The sequence below is a fragment of the Anopheles bellator genome, chromosome X (genome assembly GCF_943735745.2).
Source record: "Anopheles bellator chromosome X, idAnoBellAS_SP24_06.2, whole genome shotgun sequence".
Lineage (NCBI taxonomy): Eukaryota > Metazoa > Arthropoda > Insecta > Diptera > Culicidae > Anopheles > Anopheles bellator.
The window spans coordinates 10,088,162-10,103,487 of record NC_071287.1 but is presented as its reverse complement, the minus strand read 5'-3'; the positions used below and the strand labels follow the sequence as shown (position 1 = coordinate 10,103,487).

The 15,326-nt window shown below is 55.3% G+C and overlaps 1 protein-coding gene across 2 annotated transcripts; it reads left to right on the top strand.

Annotated features, from left to right (window-relative positions):
• The first annotated feature begins 7,598 nt into the window (after nucleotides 1-7,598).
• Nucleotides 7,599-11,300, top strand: LOC131213919 (transient receptor potential cation channel protein painless-like). 2 transcript variants are annotated; one of them, XM_058208148.1, is made up of 4 exons: nucleotides 7,599-7,681; nucleotides 7,763-7,830; nucleotides 7,894-8,172; nucleotides 8,246-11,300. In XM_058208148.1, exons 1-4 carry the CDS (start codon nucleotides 7,672-7,674, stop codon nucleotides 11,132-11,134), a joined length of 3,246 nt encoding a protein of 1,081 aa, XP_058064131.1. In that variant the 5' UTR covers nucleotides 7,599-7,671; the 3' UTR covers nucleotides 11,135-11,300. The 2 variants fall into 2 exon arrangements, with proteins under 2 accessions (XP_058064131.1, XP_058064130.1); XM_058208147.1 differs by having other exon boundaries at nucleotides 7,630-7,830.
• The last annotated feature ends 4,026 nt before the right edge of the window (nucleotides 11,301-15,326 follow it).

Sequence of the window (15,326 nt, the reverse complement as noted above, 5' to 3'; positions counted from 1 at the left end):
ATCGATCCTTTTCGTCCACGTCCATTTGTATGTGGTGCTTACGGCAACATGGACACTGAATATTTCAATCTTTTGCCGCACATGTGCAAAACATTAGTCCTTACGGTCTCCAGCAGCCCCAATCATCCAAGTTTTCCTCAAGTTCGGCAACTCGCTCCATAGCAGCTGTAGGTCGAAAGTTTTGTCTTGCGTCGTGGAAACTTTCATTCATAATTCATGAACGTTGGTCAGCGCGCTGGTCACGCTCGGGGTCCGGTATAAGGCTGGGTGACATGCTCATGCTGCCATTCAGTATGCAGGACACTGCACACCCGGCCGCATCATGGGGGAAACTACTTGCTTCGATCGGGTTCGTCGTGCTTTCGCTGGTCTCTACACGCCCAGACGCACCATAGAGGTGAAGGAAGAAAGAATAGAGGAAATCACTTGCTTTGGTCGCGTTCGCCGTGCCTTCGCGGATCTCTACACAGAGCACAACATCTTCCTGCCGACCGAGATGCTACTGGCCATTCCCGGATTTCACCTGGCGGATCGCTGGAAACGTCGCTACTGGGTGCGGTGGGCGTTTCAGGCCACGCGACTCATCGAGTTACTGCAGTATCTGATGTGGGTAGACCGGTTCTATCTGTCGGTGTTGGATGCATCGGCGAACCCTGGCAAGACTCTGCACTGCACCAACGGCTGGGGCTTGCTAACGATATGTCTTGTCCGTGTGCTTGTTTTCGGGTGGTACATGGAGGATGTCAAGCGAACCACGGACTACCTGCAACGTCAGCGGGAGCGGTCCGTACCGAGTGACTCGTACCACAAGATCGTCACCTACGCCCTAGTGTGCCAAAGCCTCTTTCTAACCGACCGGGTGATGTACTACTTCTCGCGGCCGTTTCGCGAGGATCTGTACGAGGTACCGACCAACGTTCTAGCTTTAGGGAAGCACGCGGAGCTAGGCGCCTCTGTGATATACTTCGACTTTTCCTTTCGCTGGTCTGCAACCTACAACGTTTCGTTCACACTAATGAATACCCTACTGATTGGTCTGTACGATGAACTGGCGTGCATCGCTGCCGACTACGGGCAGTTGTTTGCTGACACCGCAGCTCCTCAACGGCTGCACGGCACATTCGATTGGGACCAGCTGGAGCGCCACATCGCGCGCACCGTTCACCGCCACGAGGTGTTCCTGGCCCAGCTCAGCAACATCAAACCGTTTCTGCGGACCGCATTTTTGCTGATGTTCTACGCGGCTGTCCAGCTTCTGGCGCTGGGCGTGTTTATGATCAGCGTAAACGGTATCACCACCTACGGTGTCATCCTGGTCGGGTTCTTAAGCTTGGTCATATTCGAGTGTTACTGGTGCTGCCGGTTGGTTGATCGGTTGAACGAAATGGTTAGTAACGCCCGCTGCTGCCACTGTCTGTTCACCTACATTCTCTTTCAGAACGCAAGCATTGGAACCTTGCTGTACAGTCTCGATTGGACGACGAAGCTAAGGTACTCCCCACGTGATGCCAGCCGCTATCGGCAGGCCCGTACCTCGCTCTTGATCATTTTCAGCAAAACGCAAAACGGCCTCAACATCACTGGCGGCGGTATGTTCGAGATATGCAGCGAAGCCTTCGCCAGTCTGATGAAAATCTCCTATACGATGCTGATGTTTCTCCGAGACACGCAACGCCGCAGTTTCCACTGAGATCCTCCCGGATCGTTGTCGGTGTTGAAGTGGACTGTCTGCATTATCGTAGTGTACTTGCTGTTCATACATTCTCATTAGAACACAGTAGGATGCTGCAGATTAGACACACACGACACTATTAAATATGAATTCAAAATAAATTGGGCTGAAATAGTTTTAGCAGGTGTTGCCTACCTGTACACAAAGTGCAAAACGCTCCATGTGACTTGTGTTTTCCGAGGATCAGGTAGCGTCACGCACTGTTACGCAAACGTTACGCACTGGAAACACATCTAGGCGAATCCTGGCTTATCTGTAAACTATCGATCTGTAAACCACGGATTACTACCGTCTGAACGCAGTTGGATGTGTTTCTCTAGCAAAGGAAACATACAGACATTTGGACAACGTTTTCACGACTTTATTTAGTATTCACTCTGTTGGCGTTGAGCGCGACTTAAAAGAACTCTCCTTGACCAGCGACAGGTGATGGCGAGTATGTTTGTCCGCGCGGCTTGGGGAGCCGCTCTCGTTTATACTCGCCGGTGGTGGGCCTCTCACGTTTATACTCGCGGCTTAAGGAGCCGCCACAAACATATTGTACAACTCGTAAAATAATAGAATTTAGAGTACTTCGCGTTTGTCCTTATTTATCGAGGCTGAGACCAGCATTCTGCCGGTATTTGATTCTTCCTAATAATCTGATGTTCATTTTACTGTCGAGGTGCAAGGGGGTAGAAAATTCCGTCACATGGATAGCTTCGATCCTTTTCGTTTACGTCCATTTGTATGAGGGTGCTGATGGCAACATGGGCACTGAATATTTCAAACTTTTGGCCCACATGTGCAAGATATTCTCCTGTACGGTGTAAGCGTTGGGATGGAAAGAAACCTTGGGCGTAATACCCTCATCAATAATAATTGTCCAACGGTTCAAGGTTAAGAATTCACACGTACGCCTACCGCATCGATGTAGACGATTTTCTAGGGATTTCTACATTCCGGGACGTCACAAGATTTCCCACACAGCAGATCGATGTAGACGATTTTCTAGGGATTTCTACATTCCGGGACGTCACAAGATTTCCCACACAGCAGATAGCACCAAGGAAAGCACTGGCGGAAAACCATTTCATTATTAAACGCCTCTAAGAAACTTCCGTACCGCTAGCAGTTGCTCAAGATACTAGCAGCTCGCGTTTAATAGCACTCGGTTACGTGTCATAGACCGAGTCGCACGTAATAACACGCCAGCTTGAGTCGTGGGCCAAAGTTTTGTCGTTTTGCACCAATTAAACGCACCTCAGTAATTGTTCGGGCGGTACCGCGTTAGCGGGTAGGTCAAGGAAGTCAGATGAACCCTTAGAACGCCAACAAATGGGGGGCAACTTCCCTGTTCCTCTGCCGGTTATTCGAGTGGCCAAGGCGTACCTGTGCAAACAGGTGGGAACAAGTCCCGGTCACCGATTCCTACCAGACTTATTACTCTCAACGGCTATCGGATGATCGGAATATCTGGTAGAGCTTGTGGTCTCCTTTGATTCGGGAATCCGCCGATATGTGTGCTCCAGTACCCCACTCAAGAGTAGACAAGGTACGTAGTACCTTAATTAAATCGACTAGTAATCTTGAGAACAAAACACTGCACCCTACAACTCCTATACTGCTTAGCCCTATTCCACGCCCCTACCAACGACACCAAGTTCCATCGTAACGTGGTATTGTGCTTGTTTTTGACAGCACCTATTTGGTGACAGAATAGCTCCTATGAGGTCACGCAAGGCAGAGAAGGTCGACACCGAACCGACGCTCATTAGTAATTGATCAGTGCCACTTGTGCGTCTGGGTCATCGGACCACAGTTCCGGCTCGGGTTGGCCCTATCGGCGTAAAACTGCGTGCACTGCGTCTGCCAGTCAACCCGGATGGGAACCCGGATGGTTGCGTGTGTTTGCGTCGTTGTTGTTGTCGGGGTGCAAGCATCAATTAGCACAGCATGCGGTGCCACTAAAACAAACACGTGGCTGCTGGGCTGGAGTGCGCTAGGGGCTACGGCACACGCGGCACACAGCAACGGTACTACCGGAGAGCACTTCAATGTGGCCCTCGCTCGCTGATTGATTTAATATTCACTGCAAGCGCTTCAAGTGCCCCGATGACGTCACGCATCGCAGGAGAGAACCGATGACTTTCCCGAATGGTGCCGCAGATTACATTTTTGGAACCGATTTCGGAAGTGATTGGATTCCGGAGTTCCTTCGAAGGTTCCTTCGAAGAGGTTCCTTCGAAGAGGTATGCTTGCCCGTAGCCTGCGGCTGCACTCTAAGCGTCAGCGAAGTCCCGTATTGTCCAGAGAGGCCCGTCTTGGCGCACATTCCAATCCGGAGGTTTTTTTTTACGGGAAAGGAAAAACAAATTTGACCGAATCTAAAGGCATCGCAAGTGGCCTCCACGGGCCAGTAAAGCAACTGCACTATTAACATTTCATTCCCCATAACCGTTGATCGGCCCCCGGAGGCCGTACTGTATAGGACAGTGTGGTATTGAATAAAATAGCCCTATTGCCTATATTGGGGAGTGTGGCTGAGTTTAGTTGGTCTCCTCGCGATCGTAACCTGGCCGGCCCGGACGGACGAGTCCGGTCCAGTGCTGCGGCTCTCGGGCAGGAATGGTTCATTAATTAAAATCACGCTTTTATTGGCCGTCGGCCGTTCGGTCCCGAGATCCCACAGCGGCTCACGGCCAATTCTGCACGAGGACGTGAAGCAGCCATAAACTGGGTATGGGGGGGAGGGAACCACCCCCACTGAGATCGTTTGCGCAGGTGGCTGCCCAACGGGAGCAATCATCTTGGTAATGGGCCAAGAATGTTGCGCGCCCCCTTTACGCGCGCCACGAGCGGCGAACGGCATTAATCCTTTGCGTCCTCACCGTGGGCTCCACGCCGTCGAGATGGGCTGTTAACGGAGCTCCGGGTTCGGGGCGGCTCTGGGTGGCATCTGGTGTTGGTGGTGGAGGTGCCCATCCCGTAGGACGCGTTCCATCGAATGACCCAAGTCGAGGGCGCGCTCCTTGCCCGGTGGCTCCTTTGTCTTCTGCGTGCCGCCAGGCAAGGGCGCTCCATCGTAATATTTTACTGATTTTTAAACCCTACCAGAGTGCCCCCGCATTTCCTCAGGGCCAACCCCACCCGGGAATCGGTACGGCGAGAACTTCTGTTCGCTTTGTGGGGATTTTTTTATGTTGTAAAGCTATACCAACACCGATTGCCCCCCCTCCCCACCCCACCCCACACACACACGAAGGGGGGGATCGGATTTCCGGGCGTATTGGGGGACGGACCCTACCCCCAACCCTGGCCGCCTTGCGAGTTCGGTCGAGTTATTAAATTATTTGCATACCACCCCCGGGGCGCATCGCACCAGGCATCCCGTCGCGTCCGGTGGAAAGTATCCGAACCGCACTTAACCGGAATACTGCGTGGGTGGAGTGGGGGCGGGGAGGGGCTTTTTGTCACCGACATGACTTGTTGCCGACCGGGCCCGGGCGATATTAACGGGTGAACATTTTTAATTATGCGCTCGACGCTGGGCTGACAAATGGTGGGCCGCGAGCGAATAAAGGGGTTCAAGATTTACACTTCACCGCGTGTCACCTCTCTCTTTCTCTTTCCCTGTCTCTCTCTCTCTCTCTATCTATTAATCTCTCTCTTTTTCGCTTATCGGAGAATTAAAACAGCCGAGCGGTCTTGGGTTTGCAGCACTAGAAACAATATTGGTAATCTCTGTTGCGTTCTGTTACGTTGTGTTTTAACGGGCCGGGTTATTGGCCTCCCTCACAAACCTACCCCGTTGTCACGCTGGTCGCGAAATTCGAACCCATGGCCAGAGCAGGCCGCGTGACATCGATGAGCGTTACCGACTGCTCCATGGGTCGCATTCCTATCCCACTTCGCTAGCGCTATCAGTTGAGCAGCCTGTCCTTCACGGAGCGCGTGGAGCGATTTTGATGCAAATCTTTCGACACCACACATCAAACGAGTCGAGAGCTGTCCAACCACCAGCGAAGTATCGAACAACGTGTTGGACTCCGCGGTTCGGCTCACAGAATTTGAGCCCGGACGGTCGGGGCGCCGTCTAGCGGACCCCTTTCCGGTGTTGGGATTACGCGTTTTCGTACCAGTGCGCCTTTTATCACCTCGCAGCGTCAGGAGTACTGCTGTGGTCGTCTTGGGTGCCTTTGGTCTACGTAATCCTCGCCGGGCGCTGCCCGTTCGCCTATTCATCCTTTAACGACGGGGCAGGAATTGGCGCGTTTATAGATTATGATTGGGTTGATGGGCAACTATTTCATTTGCGAGCTCCGGAGAGCGTTCGCAAGTGCAGCTGGGACCTGGCGGTAGGCGCACCGGAACCGGGCATCGCCCTTTATTGCCCCCGTTTTACAGCATTTTTATTTGTGTCCCCTCGGCGTCCCCGGGACCCGGAGAAGCGGCGAGTCCAGCATGCCAGCATGTCGTCAGCGCAAGAGGCCCGGTAAGTTGTTTCCATTATATATACCGGCCCCGGGCGGTCCAGCTGTGCTGCTGGACCGAACCGGGAGCAACCCTGCGCCATTTCGCCGCATTTTATTTCACCGATCCATTCCCAGTTCGGACATCGTCGGTTTTACGACCGAAAAATGATCCCCGGTTGCCGGCGGCGGCAGCGCACTCGGGAAGGATAACGCACAAAAAACTAAAACGAAAAAGAAAAAGGAAAAAGGAAAAAAAGCCCAGAAAAGGGTTAGCACACGGAGACCCGGCTGCAATCACGGGGTGTGTGCACCGGGGCCTGCATCGCACTAACGCAAGACGCAAAAAACCCCCGGACGGAGGGCCAGCACCGACGACGACAGTCTAGGGGGCGCCGCGCCTTGATTATGTTTCCCCGCGGTAAATCCTTTGACACTGGTGACCGGCCCGACCGGCTCTTAATAAGGCACCGGGCACCCCGTCCTGCCTGCAACGTCCCGTGCCCTGCAAGTCCTCCGGAATGTTCAAACGGAATTGAATTTTACGATTTTCAAACACCCCATTACCAGAGGCCGGCGCCCCGACCCCACCGGGTTTACGTAGCCATTCGCCATTCGCCGGACCTGAAACAAGTACGGCTAAGAAAGTGTAATGAAAATCATAACCCCCGGGGTCGGGGGTGGCCGCGCCCACGCCTTCCGGCGAAGGCCGGCAATCGACGGCGGAGCCATTGGGCGGGCGCGTGCCCGTTTGATGGCTTTTTACCACCTTTTTTGCCGCGGCTTGGTTCCGGTTTTGCCCACCGTCATTGTCGTCATTACTTCAATCCTACTTACTTCGGTTCGGTTTGCCTTTTGCCTCGTTTTGCTTTTGGTGAAAGAAAGAATCACCCCCTTAATGACAGAGCGGCCTGATACGAGTACTCGAGTGAAAGAAAATGGTATCGCAACTCTCAACGCTCGTATCAGTGAGAACTGGGTCTAGGTCGTCCGCCGTCCGGTGACGTTTCCACTCACAAGTGGATCGCACACTACGAAGCCCCTCATTCACACAGCCCCACCGACGACGCGCCATTCATGCGACGGTCGACGCTCTGCGTCCAACTCATGGCCCCACCGCAAGCGGCTTGATAGTGTGCGTGCCGGGGGGATCTACTATCTAGCGAGAGCGCATCGAGAGCGATGAGCGATCTCCCCGTCTTCTCATGGGGAATTCCGAGTCTCACGCGCACAGTAGATCGGGGGAGCCGCCGCCGTCGTGGTGCGCACGGCACCACCACGATCAACAACAATCGCTCCGAGAATGAGATGGGATTGAGTGAGAATCGCCTGCCTGAGATTCGGGTGAGAGTTTCGTGTTCGCGCTCTGTTGTGACAGTTGGTCGTGGTTGGCAGTGTGCAGACGCGCCTCGTGGTGCTGTGGCCAGGCGCCAAGTGATAAGTTGCTCGAATCGGCGGTGATCCATCATCCCACCAGGGGGGTTCGCAATGACCGAACGTAAGTCCCGGCGTACGCTAGAAGGCTAGCCTAAGTGTCGCTGTGCTAACGCGCCCTTGTTTGCTACGATGTATCGTACAGAGACGACCCTGGTGACGGTGGACGAAGACAGCCGGCGGGCGAAGCGGCAGGAACGCGGCCAGCTACAGGTGGGTGCGCTGCTCTCTCGGGTTTCGTTCAGCTCAGCAAACCGGTTGCTCTTTCTCGCGCAGAAAACACTGCAGGAGAGCCTGGCGCAGGCCACGGCAACGGTCCCGACGAAGGAGAGCCTGCAGCAGCTGGCGGAGCTGCTGGCCGATCCGCGCTGGTACCGGCTCGAGCAGCTGGTCGAGGAGATGAAGTACTGGGACGCGGCGACCACGATACCGGAGCCAAGATCGTTCCTCTACTACGCTCGCCAGCAGTGCGAGCTCCACCGACTGCTCACCGCCACGGCCGCCAACCACGCGTACCTGCGTCTCATCATCGAGCGGTTCGGGAGCGACAACGAAGTAGGTCGGGGCGAGCCTGTGATAACCGCGCTTTATCGTCTGGTCACCACCTAACCCCTCCGTTTCATTGTAGCGTATCGCGCCGGACCTGAACGGGCCCCTGCACTACGCGGTGGATCAGAAGGACGAGGCGATGGTCGAGTGGTTGCTGGAGCCTGACCGCACCACCGACGTGAACCTGCGGAACAACGCCAAAAAGAGTGCGATCACGATCCTGTGCGAAGAGTACGACCGGTGCATGCGCAAGCCGCCGGCCGCCGGAGCAGGCGACGCCGCCACCGACGGCTCAACGCTGCCCCGCATCCGGGCGCTGATCGAGCGGTTGCTGGAGGCCGGGGCCAGCTTCAACGTGTGCAGCCTGCAGCTGAAGCTGCCGTTCGAGCTGCTGCTAAAGCACTGCCCGGCGGACGAGGCGACGCGCGCCCTCGTTGACCGATGTGTCCGGCTGCACAAGCCGGGAGCGATTGCGATCTGCCAGAGCAACGAGGCGAACGTGCGGGTAGTCGGTTTCTACAACAACGACCCGAACGTGCGCATGTCGGAGGAGCTGCTGGAGATCTACCTGCGGTACAACGACGAGCTGCAGTTTGTGAAGCACATGGCGGACTTTCCCGTGAGCGACGCGAACGCCAAGAAGGTCATCGCGCTGCTGCTGCACACCGCCATCGAGCAGGGGCTAAGCGAATGCGTGCGGCGGATCGTGGCCGTCGGCGGGCAGGCGATGTTTCGCGTCGTGCACCGGTCGCGCGGGGTCCGGGGGCAACCGCAGAAATCGTCCGAACTGGTGCACCGCGTCGAGCTGAAGGGCCTACTGAAGAAGGCCTGCCTGGCGGGGGACGTGGCAGTCGTGCAGCTGCTCCTGTCCCGGATGACCGACCTGCTCGTGCTGAACGACGACCCGGTGCTGGCGCTGACACTGACCAAGGCGTACGACACGAAGCGGCGCCCGGAGGAGCGCCACGCACTGCTGGCCTGTGCCGAGTTCCTGACCACCCAGCACACCATCTACATCTCGAAGGCGGACAACTCCGGCAACACGCCGCTGCACCTGGCGCTGAAGTACGGCTTCATGGATGTGGCGGCCATGCTGCTCGATCAGCGGTACGCCTTCATCGGGGTGTGCAACCGCGACAATCTGACGCCGCTCGACTACGGGAGCTACGGGTTCTGGAAGGCGTACTTCGACCGGTGCATCAAGGTGGACGTCGAGCGCTCGACGCAGGACCGGAACGTGTTGCGCTTCAACCTGAACTGCCTCGAGCAGCCGTTACCCGCCAAGGGCAGTGCCGGTGCCGGTGGCGCGCCGGCGCCACTTTTGGGGCGACCGCCCAGGAGTGAATGGAAGCTGGTCCAGCAGGCGTCGGCAGACGCCGCGGGGCAGCGCAACCCCCAGAAGTGCTGCCAGACCGTCACCGAGATGATGGCGGTGCGGAAGATCGCCCAGTCGAAGGAGCTGAAACGGTTGCTCATCCATCCGGTCATCTACACGTTCATCATGGTGAAGTGGATGCGGCTGAGCCACTGGACCTACCTCAACCTGGTGCTAACCACGGCAACGGTGCTTCTGTTCGGGGCCTACTCGCTGACCGCGTGCTCGGCCGCCGGCCCCAGCCTGGCGCTGCAGGTACTGGCCGCCCTCGGCACCGTGTTCATGGGCGGGCGCGAGGTCCTGCAGCTGCTGTTCCTGCGCCAGTCGTACGCGTCGCTCGAACAGATCCTCGACATCGTGACGGTCGGCGGTATGTGCGCGGTGCTGTGGCGGGGCTGCAGCGGACTGCTGGCGTCGTTCGTGATGATCAGCTTCGCGATGCAGCTCACCTTCCTGCTCGGCTCGCTGCCCTTCAACAGTCTGTCCACCATCATGTACATGTTCAAGACGGTGTCACAGAACTTCCTGAAGAGCTTCCTGCTGTTCGTGCCGCTGATCGGGGCGTTCGTGTTTGCGTTCCACCTCACGTACAACGAGCCGGCCGACGACGCAGGCCCGGCCGCCGCCGCCACCGACGGCAACGGTTCCACCGAGGACAGCTTCAACAACTTTCGCACGTTCTGGAACGCGACGATCAAGACGCTGGTGATGACGACCGGCGAGTTCGAGGCGGCCTCCATCGACTTCAGCGGCGGCCGGTTCTGTCTGTTCATCGTGTTCCTGTTCTTCGCCCCGATCGTGATTCTCAACCTGATCAACGGTCTCGCGGTCAGCGATATCGCGGCGATCCGCGAGGAGTCGGAGCTGATCAGCATCAGCAAGAAGGTGATGCTGCTCGAGCGCTACGAGCGCGGCGTCGCCAGCGTCCAGCCGGTCTGGCTGCGGTCCCTCTTTCCCGAGCCGTTTTTCCAGCGGCATACCTGCTGGATCCACGTCCGGACGAAGGAGTCGCGCAAGGTCGTTGTCCACCGACTGCAGGCTCCGGCGCAAGCGCGAGGAACAGGGCCGGTCCCATCAGCACCCGCTGATTCGAGTCGGCCCAAAAAGACGAAACCCGTCCCGCTGTCGCTGTCCGCGTTCTCCTTTCTGTGCCCTGACGGGACCGACTACTACGTCAACTTGGGGCTGTTCCGATTCACCACCTTCATGAACCTGGACCGGGCCATTCTGAACGAGGCGCTGGCCGTCATCGAGAAACAACACCCGGTCTCGGGGGGCGCCATGCGGATCGATATGAAGCCGCTGGCGTTCCACGAGTCCGGCGGATTAGAGAGCGCTAGCTCGCTACTTACCACCGCGGCCACCACCAGGCCGCAGGACACCGCGCAAGGGGTGGCGGCCCTCCAGAGCGAGATCCAGGAACTGCGGGCCACCGTACGCCAGGTGCTGGATGCTCTGGCACGTCGTGAACCCCCCGCCAAGCGATCGCAGACCCTGTCCGGTACACACCAGCAGACGAAGGCGGGCCGGAAGCAGAAGGCGGCGAAGAAGCGCCAGCTTCGACAGGAACTGAGCGACGGAGCCGGCGATTAGCGCACGAAGGGAGCAGCAGAAGGTGTGTGGCGGGAGTGGATAGGCGAGCTACTCTCGCTCAACCTGTTAACCGCCGCCGTGTCGGCCAGCGTGACGATCGCTGCCCCGGTTGCTGCCTGTAAACCACACAAACCGGACGGGAGAGTCCCCTTGGCTGCTCGGTTTTCTACCTCTCTCTCTCTCTGTCCGTTTTCGTTTTTTTTTGACTCTTCCAACGGACCGAGGGCGTCGGTGACACACGGTATTAGCATGCAAATCTATGCAAACGATGTTTATAATAGTGTCAATAAATTGTGAAAATTCGTAAATCATAAGTAATAGCAAAACCGGCAGGGGTGGTCCGCCCCCGGTTCGGTTCCAGTTTCCCGGAGGGTCGGCGGTGGACGCCGTTTCCGGTGTTATACTTTCTCGCCTCGACTTCTCGCCGGCGCGGCTTGTGTTTGTGATTTCCGACCCGCGTCCGACCCGACCCGTCAGGCGCAATTAGACGCCTCTCGGCCCCGAGCGCGCGGCCAAATGCCTCAATCGCCCGCAATCGCCCCGCGCAACCTAGAGGTTGGGCGGGCGAGTTGAATTACGAGACAGACCCGATTGCCGTCGGTGGACCCTTGATCGCCCCTGGTGACGCGGCGTTGTGATGCAAATTAGTGTTTGAACTTGATTGATTTAATTTAGCTTGCGGACGTCACCCTCATCGGAACCGGATTTCGGTATGGCACCGAAGGACGTCTGTCACGGAGTCACACGTCGGGTTCGAGTGACAGTTATGACGTCCAATATGTTGGAATAATTTACACCCATTGATCGCTTTCACCATATGATGCCGCGCAAGGCGAGACCGTCCCCTTCGCGCGAACACCGACACTGGCATTCCACTCCACTACCGGCCCAATCGTGGAAAAGCATCCGTGACGAACAAGTGTTCGGGCTCGGGCTTCGTGTGGGAAGAACGTTTGAACCTCGCTGCCGTTCCTGAGGGGACTCGCAGGGGACTGATTGTAGGTGCACGTGCAAAATCACTGGCCGCTAGGGTGAGCGTTAACGGCAGGGAAAGACGTATTATTGGTACCCGGGAACAGGTCTCAAAATATCTGCACGAATCACGACCGACGGCCTGACACGGTGCTGAACGGCTAGCGCGGAACTATTCGGCGTCACAGCTGTGGCCCAGATTAGATAGGCTGTCAGAAACCTGGCAACGCTGCTCAGGTGACGGTATGTAGGGGCTGCTCAGGTGAATTGTGACGTTCTTGCCACTTCGTAGACCCCGTACGCCTAACTGATCCCGAACACAATCCCTAGATGGTGGTCTCGACTAGACCTAACTCAGATCTCCCAGACCGGAGCCCACGGGGCCCGGAATACCCACGACAGGCTACCGAGACTTTTTTTCCGGCAAAGGCCCCCGACTGTCGGTAATGCTTGTTAATTTCCAACGCAAACACGTGGTTAGCGAGGTACTGGAACCTTACACGAAGCCCTTGAATGTGATTAATAAATTGCTCTCACCGTGCGAAGTTTCCCAGGGTCCATTGTGTGCGCGGGAAAGGGGCGGACCACTACCCAGGTAGGTTTAGGAGCGACGCCCCATTACCAACCCCGAAAGGTACGGGCAAGGACCTTTCGGGGTTGGTAATACGCTGAAGTGCGCTTCGCAACCCGCCGAGCGCCCGCCCGAGATTCAGTGAATCGGAAAGGAAGTCAATTAACTTTGCATGCCGCACCAAGAGCCGTGTGTCGCTGTGTGTGTTTGTGTGCCCAAAGGACGAAATAAAGCAGATAGCCGGGCATGAAACAAAAGAAAAGTCGAGAACGAACGACGCCGTGTGCATGTGCGCGCTCATGTGTGTGCGTGAATGGGTCGCTGCCGCCGGCAGCCGGAAGTGGGCATTAAAATCGAGTACACATCACACACTAGAGAGCAGCACTTGATCCGGTCAATATTTATCAAACCATTATTCCCTCACGACCTGCCCTCAGCCTCTCGCAAGCCCCAGCCAGCCACTGCCGCCACACCGCCTATCGCGGTCGTTCCTCTCCAGCGTTCGGGTGGGGCCCGATGCAGTTAATTTAATCTACAACATCGATGCGAAAAGTTGAGGCGATGGAACCGAACACACGTGTGAATATCCCTTTTAGGTGCGAGCATTGTACCCCTGTTTGGTGTGAAGGGAAAATAGGGAACAAAAGGAAACCGAAAATGGTCGAAAGAAATGGCGAAACAAATACAACAAAAGCGAAAACGCAACAGAGTAGCGTGGACCAGCGGCTAAACTATTACGAAACTTTGTAAATACTTGAGCAAGCCAAAGTGAAAAGTGAAACTAAAGAGTAAACACATCACAATTAAGTACACAATTAAGCAATCAAACTAGAGGAGTGAAATGAGAAAAAAGAAACCCGAAACTGTTTGGAAGAAATGGTGAAACAAACGAAACGAGAACGAAAACTCACTAGAGTGTTGTGAAACAGTGACTAAACTAAGAACTTGTAAATAAGTGACCAAACCCAAGTGAAGAGCGAAACTAAGGAGTAAACAAGTACAGAATGAAGCAATTAAACTAGAAGAAAGAAATGAGAAGATAAGAAAATCGGTCGGAAGAAATGGTGACACAAACGAAAGGAAAACGCAATGGAGTGGAACAGTGACTAAACGTAGAGTGTGTAAATAGTTGACCAAACCAGAGAGAAGCAAGAGCGAAGTTAAAGAGTTAAATAGTGCACAATCAAACACTTAAACTCGGGGAAAGGGAAACCGTCGAAAACATAAAGACATGCAAAACGAAGCTGTAGGTTTTGTGAGTTCAGGTCCAGGTAACGCACCGCTCACTGCCAACCGGTGGTTCCACGGTCGTAGTCAGCGCCAGACAAAGAGCGCGTAATGGAAAACAAATTTGCAGCAAACTGCATTAACGTTTGCCGTTCGCCCCGGCCGGCCAACCGGCTATCGATGACACATTTGCGTTTTGCGTCGACCAGAGCCCACCCGCACCCTGGCCTCGCCGATGCTGTCACGGTCGGTGAGCACAATGACACGACGCATCATAAATAGCATAATGGCGTGTCCCGGTTTTCCATTTTTTTCCGAGCCAATCAGTGCGCCGATCGAGACGCGCGCGCCCGTCACGGTCGTCAAATTGACTAAATGGAATTTTAATTTGCTAAATTGCTTCCGCAAAGAGCAGCGCCCGGCCACCGGCGGGTGGGTTGTTGCCGGTTGAGTGCCCGCGTGTAGCGGGGCTTCGGTGCTTCGAGGATTTTTCAAAAAAACCGAAAAGGACACGTGCGAGCATTCTGTTGCATTTGTTGTTTTATTCGCTTTACCCATTTTGTTTTAATGAAACAAAAAACGCTCCGCACCCCGCTCGGTTCACCCCCCGCCGCGTCACCCCGACCCACCGGAACCCTGCCACACCGGAAGCACCGGAACTGGCGCTGCAGCGGCCCTCAGTTTCATTTTAACACGTTCGATTGCGAATTGATTGGTGGGGAGGGTGGCGAACGAAAACGATGACAGAAAGCGGAAGAAGCCAAAGCGACGGAAAAAAGCCAAACACAAATGCCATTAATGGGCCGACATTGTCAAGAAGTCCAACACCAGAAGGAATGGTGGTGGCGGCGGCAGCGGCAGATTCATTGTGAAATTAACGAGAGCAAAAAAAACAAAACAAAGGCGGCCACACAGACACACACGATGCGATCCACGTGTGGTGATTGCTTTGTTGTGTGTTGGGTGGGGCACATACTCACATGTCGCCCCCGCTTTATGCAACATATCCATCAATTTCCGGTTCGTCTACTCCTTTTTCAGAAAAAATACAAACGCGGCACATTGCGAAATTGGGCAACATTTTCTACCGACGCGCCGTGTCGCAAAAGACGCGCATTGCTTTGTTCTGATTTTTGTTCTATTTGTTTTAAGCTCTCGGCTTTATGTGTTTCGAACGGCCGCGGCGCTTGCGTTCGTTTGCGCGCGTCCAGTTTGCAGGTTTCGCCTCTATTTATTCATGAACCAATTTGATTGTATTTCTTTTTTCTCTTTTTTGGGTCTTGTTTCTTGTTTGCTTGCGTTTGTGCGCCAAGCCTTTTTATTAAAGCGAAACCATTTGGTGTCCGGCAGGTGCGTGGTTTTTCGCTCTGGTTCCGTCCTTTTTGCTGCACGCGCCTTTCCTGCCTTTTGTTTCAGGTCAAG